We start from the raw sequence: 7598 nt of genomic DNA on the forward strand, positions 1-7598 counted from the left end.
CTCTCATATACAAATGGGTTTGGGAGGTTTTGAAAGAGAGAATAAATGGTGGGGTCCGTAGTGGAAATATTGTGAGTTGGGAATGGATCAATGTCATTAAGGAAATCTTACTTTAGTTGAAGAGTGAGAGAAGCCGCAATGAACAGAGGACCACCATTAAAAAGTGCATGTATCCCATTGTTTTGACCGAATTTCTACACTAAGTAAGCATTTACACTAACACATGATCCCATGCTTTGTTAATTTTAATTTTCTTAAAGTCTCTTTCAATTATAGTTAATTTGATTGATTAGTAATATATGAGATGTGTCCTTTTGTTCTGCACGATTGCCCCAGCAGATTCCTAATGTATAGGAGGAGCTTTAGCTTAGGAAGGACAAGAGAGAGCTTATATTATTAATCTATTATTACATAAATAGGTCGGGTCAGCCCACTAATCATCTTGAATCATCTTAATAAAAGATTTTAAACTTGGAATGGTCCCAAATACCCTAAAATCAACCCCTCAGATCTGAAAACCCAATGATTCAATCCCCAAAGGCCACTTCAAGAAAAAAAGACGTACCCAATGCACAAGGCTCATGCCATTGCAAGATCTGGGGAGGATCATAATGTATGCAGTCTTACCCCTTTTTTTGCAGAGATATTGTTCCATACTCAAACCTATAACCACTTGGACACAAAGGAGCAACCTTACTACTGCACCAAGGCCCACCCTCAAAAACCCTGACCACTTGTACAACCAAAATGAAGATCGGTCATGTCTGGTTCAATTTATTCGATTCCGATTTTGTCTAAAAAGGGTTTACTCATCGAAACATCACCAAACAATCAATCAAGTTGTCTAACAAGGGTTTGCACGTCGAAATTTTTTTGGAGTTTTTTAATTCAATGTATTTAGTGATCTTGCTACTAAAAGTTTCATTGATTTTATGCTATTTTCCTGTTTAAAGAATTAAATAATAGTTTAAAAAAATTGAAGATCAAACAAGAAACCAAGCGGTTCAAAAAGGGTTGCAGAGATCAGCCGGAATTGAGGATAAGGTACATGCCGGTTTCGATTCAAATCGGGAGATTCACTCGATTTTATATTTTTAAGCAAAACACAATCCAATTTCAATTCCCTCATACATTTCCAACATGGTACCTGCTAGGTAATGGAAAAATTAGGGTATAGATAGACTAGAATACTAGATAGAAGAATGTAAGAAATGCTCATGAATCGGGTTATGCAATTTGGATCAGGGTCAGATTTCAATGACCCATGGTTTGTGTTTTGGAGAGAGATAGTTTAAATGGGGTTTAGAATCTTATTTAGTCGACTCTAAGCATACCCTATTTAATCCATTGATGCCTCTAAGTTGTAGGTCTAAGGTTCCTTAATTTTCCTTTATAGGGGGGTGCCAAGACTATAAAGCATAAGCTGGAGCAACTTTCATCATATTTAAGTTTAGTAAACAAGTAGATTATAAAACAAAGGTATCCATAAACAATTATTGTGTCCTTTGTTTTTCTTTCTGCTTTTTTCTTTTCTTTTTTTTCTTTGGACAAATTTGGGAAATCAAAGTCAAATCAAATTTGACGAAACCGACACAAAGATATGGATTGAGTTTCCTTTTCATCTTTATAAAAAAAAAATTAGAATTTTCTTTCATCGATGAAGAAAAAGAGAATCTCTTAAGCCACATTATCTAAGCATTGGATTGGACTAGGACGAGTGCTTTCAACCATGAATAATAGGAAGTGGAAGTTTTAGGGGTGTACCAATAAGAATGAAAGGTGATGTTTTAGAAAATCACAACACAATTTGATCATCCATTTTTATGTTTTTAAAATCTAAATAGTTTGTTTTGGAAGTGTTTCTATCAAATCCAATTAATTAAATTAATTTTTTTACTTTATTTAATTATTAAGCTTGATTTAATTGTGGGCTTTAGTAGTCCTTAGATTTTAATCAAAAAATGTTCATGTCGTTCATATGATCGTTGTATTGTATACCTAAGAATGGAGATTCCAGGGCACAAGTACGATTGTACATTAAACTAGATCATACGAGAATTTTGCATGTGCGTGATTGTCGAATTTTTTAAACGAAATTCTTGTCTATAGTATATGTTCAGTCCCTTGATCTGCAGGCACAAGTACGAATGTACAGTTTGAAATTCAAACATCATTCCATAGAATTGATCTCGTATGGAATGATATGGGGTGGTTGATCCTTTACGGATAATCTCTTGTGAGTTGTCAAATGACAATCACGAAGACCCTAATTAGATTAAACTCACCCATTAATCAATTTCTCATTCTATTCTCCGCTCTCCCTCTCCACAGTTTTGAGAAACCTCTCTCCCACTCTCACGATTTGAAGCTCTCCGCTCCTATGTGAGTGTCTGTCTCTCTCCTATCCTTTGGAAAGGATCACCCTTTGCTCTTGATTGAATTAGATTATGAAATTTGACACGTGACTAATCTAGACAATGTCATCTTTATCCAACAATTAGAATACACATATCATCCGTCCACATGGTAGAATAAATATTTTGTGATATTTCAAAAAATAACAGATCTTTGTAAATAATAATTCGCCTTCTTTTCATACAAAATAGATGCAATACCAAGTATGGTATGAGGTATTGATATCGTCCGAGGCCGATACCAATCCTGAATTGGGAATCAGTATCGGATCAAAGGTAAAATCGTTATAATAAAACAATTTTTTAATGAAAAATAGTGTTAGAACTGATCGATATGGATCGATCTAGATCGATATCAGATCGGTATCGACAAAAACCAATATTGGATCGGTCTCGGAGACCGATACTGATACCTCAATCCCTGACACGAAGCAGTACCCTCTGTGGATTGTGATGTGATTACCAATTCTGCAAGTTGGACTGTTGTTATACTTTTCCAGTCAAGCTTCTGTTTTGCTTGGCTGAGTTATGGATTTGCAGGTAATGTTCTAGCATCAAAGGTCAGTTACATCTCATAGGGTTTGCAACAAATAGTGGGAAAAGGAATCCATAGAATAGAGATTTGTCTTGATCAAACAAATCTGTTTAGATGGTTGATTCAAGGCAATCAAAGTGAGTGACCATTGGAGGTGTTTTAGGAGTTGTGGGGAATTACTTCATTCATCTCTTCTCATTCTTTGAATTTGGATGTAATATTAACACTTAAAAAGATAGTTATTCTGATTCGGATGTAATATGTACACTTAAAAGATAGTTGTTCTGATTCGGTAGATAGTAGATTAGGTAAAAAGGCTAGAATAGGTATTTTATCACTTGCGGTTCTCTGACCGGTACGGTTCTCTAGTGCCTCTAATAAAAGGGGGGTGGACCCCATCTGTGTAGTGTGTTCGGTCAGGGGGTGGAATGGTCATTTCAGCCCCCTATGAGAGGAACCGTACAACCGTATCGGTCAACGAACCTCAGGGGATAAAGGTCCCTTGATTAGTACTATAGAAGGCAATCCACATACTTTTATTTTTGCTTAGGCTACGTTTAGTTGCAAAGAAAATCAAAATGGAAGGAAGAAAAGTGAAAATTTTTAAGTCTAAAAAAGAAATTTTTGTAATCGTTATCCCATGTGATTATATAAACTATTTAAATTTCTTATCATACGTAGTAATGATACATTTTACATGTAATTTTTATTTTACTTTTAAACTAAAGAGAAATTGATGTAAAGTAAAGTAAAATTTAATAAACAAGTATAAAATAATTTGGAGTTAGTGATATAGTCACATGGAATAATGATTACAGATTTTTTTATTCTAAGTTTGAAAATTTCACTTCCCTTCCCTTTAAGTTACCTTGCAACTAAACGAAGCTTTTAATGTTCTTTTTACTTTACAATAAAAAAAATTGATTAATAACTTGACAGCTGAAGCTAGCTACCGCATTTCATATTTTCAGAAATGCTTTCGTTTTAGGGAGGTGGAAGAAGGCTGCCAAGCTAGGGGTTCTTGTGCCGAGACACGAGAAGGGCAAAATGACTCCTCCATCCCCATAAAATGAAAAACCTCACTTCTTTTGGATGCCTCAGCAGAAGCAAATGGCAATGATTTATCACACACTTCACAACCCAAATTGTATGAAGTTTGAAGCTTTTCTTCTTGGCATGAAATTAAGGGACCAAAAGTAAAGTTGTCCAATGGCTTTCTCTTCAAAGGTTTCATGGTTCTTTATGGTTAGATGCATTCCTCTCCAGTTTTACATGAGATTCATATCAATTAAAAGACTTCTCCACAATTATATATCATCAGATTAATGTAATCCTTAATCTCTTAATTAAGAAAGCAACTATAGTCGCATTTTTCTTTTTGTCTTTTTATTACATCTTCTGTTTACCTTTGGGTAGGGATTGAGGGAAGGCATCTTTCAAATGAATCATATAAAGAAAAAGGAAAGAAAATTTCTTATAAGAAAAGCAAAAAGTTTTGTGCACGATCGTGCCTTCAATAATTGGATGGGGAGGGAGAGGGAGAATGTGTAATTACACTTTAACCCTCACCTTCATTCAATCTTTGAAAGGTTCAAGTCATATACGTACATGGCCGAAAAAACTGGGTTCTATAAGAAAATAAGAAATAGAAGGGAAGAGAAAAAGGGAAAGCAAGCGAAAAGGGCATTCCGCAATTCTTCCTTCTTAGTTTTTGGTAATGAATAGATTTTATTTATAACCCCTTGGAAAAGAAACTGAACATTTGTCATACATGAGCCAAGGAGAAAAGGAGGAAAAGATTCCGAAAGAAAGACTCCTATGTGGTTGCACCGGCATCTGCTAGTGCATTAGTGGCAAAGTTCCATTCTTTGAGGGTATTTTTTATTTTTTGGGACAAAATCCTGAGGGTATGTTGGAATGTAATGTGGGATCAGGATCGTCTCCAGGGAGTCCAGTGCCCAGGGCACGTCCAGGGGGCATCCAACGGTTGAGCTGTACCGTACACATCTCGATGCATACCTAAGGATATGTGCGGCATAGCCCAACGGCTAGTAGCACCCTGGGCGTGTTGGACTCCCCAGAGAAGAGCTAAACTCTGTAATGTGAGTGAACTGCTCTGCCAGGAGAACTTAGTCTCGCATAATTAACTAGATTTTCCAAGGAATGGATTGAGAGCACCTGTTAAGAATTTAATCACCATAAGATTGTCACTCTCAACACAGATATTTCACAGACCTTAAACTTGCACCTAATAAGGGCAATTCCTTCTCCATGATTCAAATTGATGCTTTATCCCTTGGTGCAATTACCCATATACATCCCATCCCTCTTGCAGCCATAACTCACAGCCCATAACGGTCATTCTCCGCCTTGGTCTGTCTCGATAGCATAGTCCTGCCAGGCAGCTCGACTGTAGCGGATCCAAATTCTTCTTTCAGCCAAATCACCAAATCTAGTACAATTAGTAAATCTGAAATATATATATATATCTTCAATTCCACGTGGCAATTCAAAAGTGTCCTTTGGTAACCTAATATTTTTAGGGTTTATCGGACAATATTGTCATTTAGAATAAAGTCACGAGATCCCACAGTATCTGATTCCGTATAATACTGTAAAAGATGCCACTGTACTTTGAACTTTAGGACTGACTACACTGAAAACCCCGAGTCTCGGAATCGGGCGAGTTGAAACCGGATCCTCAACGCCTTCTCAAAGATGACGTCATCATCCACGTCACAGTCCATCTGGGCCCCACTCTCGCCTCGCTAGCATAATAAGAAGGTCTCTAGCGCCTCTCTTCTTGTCTCATCTCTGTTATTCAATGTCTCCAACTCAACTTAAATTGAAGTTCTCTGCAACTCATCAATTACTCCTCTCTTCACTCTTCTTCTTCTTCTTCTAACTCTTTTCTTAATTCTCTTCTTCACAATTAAACTCTGCCATGTACGAATATGGTGACCTCTTCGCTCTCAGCTCCTCCTCCTCCTCCTCCTCCTTACCGGAATTCTTTCCGGCAACCCTTCCTTCCCCTCCACCACCACCACCACCTCCTCCTCCTCCTCCTCCTACAACTACTACTACTACTACTATCACTCCAGTTGTTGCCGGTAAATTGATCGGCGACGAGTACGACTCAGTTGATGAGTTTCTAATGGGTCCGAGTTACAACAATTACTACAACGCTCAAAGACCCAATTTGTTACAGAGGTGTATGAGTAGCCAATCTCTTCCCAATGACGCTTTCCACTACCCTCGTCACAATCCCATTTTCTCTTCTCTTGATGAATCTAACCTCGAAAACTTCGATTTCGAAACTAGTTCCATGAGGAAGGTGTTTAGTACCGGAGATTTACAGGTGAGCCATGAACAACACATCACATAAAAAAGATTGCTTTTTTTTTTTTTTTTTTTGCAGAAAAAAAAATTATGATTAATTAATTGCTTTGTATTAGACAATTAATTTGGCACAACAACAACAACACAGTCATGAGAAGTGTAACATTGAAGGGACAAAGAAAGTTCGTTGTTACAGTGCTCAAGAAAGGAAAGAAAGAATCGAAAGGTATCGAATCAAGAGAAGCCAGAGGAACTTCAATAAGAAGATCAAGGTTTAATATGTGATTTTCTTATAATTTCAAAATTCAAAATGTGAGTGTTGCTTGTGTTTAATTAATTATATAAGATTTTAAACAATTTTTTTGGTTTGATGTAGTATGCATGTAGGAAGACATTAGCAGATAGTAGGCCAAGAATCAGAGGAAGGTTTGCGAGGAATGAAGAGATCGGAGAGAGTATTATACAAAGTCAGTGGAGTTTGCAGATTAGGGGAGAAGAAGATGAAGAAGAAGAAGATGGTGTTTGGAGTAATTATTTCCTTAGTGCATTGTCCACTAACTTGATACCTTAATAATCCTTTTAAAAGCTATAAGAGGTGTCAAATTTAGATGTGAATCAATTGAGAAGAAAAATTTTAGTAATGTTGCAGGTTGTTTTGTTGCCTATGATAAGCTTACTTTAATGGAAGCTTTTAAGATTGAAAAAAATCTCCAAATGTAAATATAGTTAAGTTGTAAATCAATATGATTGTTGAAAAAACCAAAACTGAAATGACTTGTGCAGTGCCAATAGTCTTACTGTACATCTCTCTCTCTCTCTCTCTCTCTCTCTCTCTTTTGTTGATATAACTCAAATGGAGCAGTGCATAAGTGGGGAAGTGAATGTCAATAAAGAACTGGGTTACATGAACCTGCCAATAGGGACGTTAACCGGTTGATCCCGGTCGATTTTGGTCGGGTCTAATCGGTTCCCCACCAGTTTAAGGCCCCGCATTGTTACCGCATCATTTAATTAATCAGGCCTCATAAGCTAGGCATGGATAAGTTTTATATTCGATCGGTTGGTTATTGAACCATAATCAAAGTTAAGTTCGGCCTGATTCTGGGCGATACCAATCTAATGCACTGATCCAATCCGATCCAAGACATTGAGATTACGAACCATGCCATGAATACACAAATAATAATCAATCTAGGCCCGGCATCAAACCGTTTACTAACCGATCAGTCGTATTTCGTACTTTAACCATCAGTTCTAATCAAGCTTACCGGTGCACTCTCTCTCTCTCTCTCTCTCCGCCTTGATGTGTT

The 7598-nt window shown here is 36.9% G+C and overlaps 1 protein-coding gene across 1 annotated transcript; it reads left to right on the forward strand.

Moving 5' to 3' along the window:
- Positions 1-6071: 6071 nt before the first annotated feature.
- On the forward strand, positions 6072-7059 carry LOC122652461 (two-component response regulator-like APRR1). Its single transcript, XM_043846204.1, has 3 exons — positions 6072-6307; positions 6405-6560; positions 6665-7059. The coding sequence occupies exons 1-3, from the start codon at positions 6104-6106 to the stop codon at positions 6857-6859; spliced, it is 555 nt and encodes a 184-aa protein (XP_043702139.1). The 5' UTR covers positions 6072-6103; the 3' UTR covers positions 6860-7059.
- The last annotated feature ends 539 nt before the right edge of the window (positions 7060-7598 follow it).

Source organism: Telopea speciosissima, chromosome 2 (assembly GCF_018873765.1).
Source record: "Telopea speciosissima isolate NSW1024214 ecotype Mountain lineage chromosome 2, Tspe_v1, whole genome shotgun sequence".
NCBI classification, from domain to species: domain Eukaryota; kingdom Viridiplantae; phylum Streptophyta; class Magnoliopsida; order Proteales; family Proteaceae; genus Telopea; species Telopea speciosissima.

Coding starts and splice junctions, on each gene's coding strand:
- LOC122652461 (XM_043846204.1), top strand. CDS start 6,104: ATGGGTCCGAGTTACAACAATTACTACAACGCTCAAAGACCCAATTTG. Junction 6,308..6,404: donor TTAGTACCGGAGATTTACAG/GTGAGCCATGAA, acceptor GCTTTGTATTAG/ACAATTAATTTGGCACAACA. Junction 6,561..6,664: donor ACTTCAATAAGAAGATCAAG/GTTTAATATGTG, acceptor GGTTTGATGTAG/TATGCATGTAGGAAGACATT.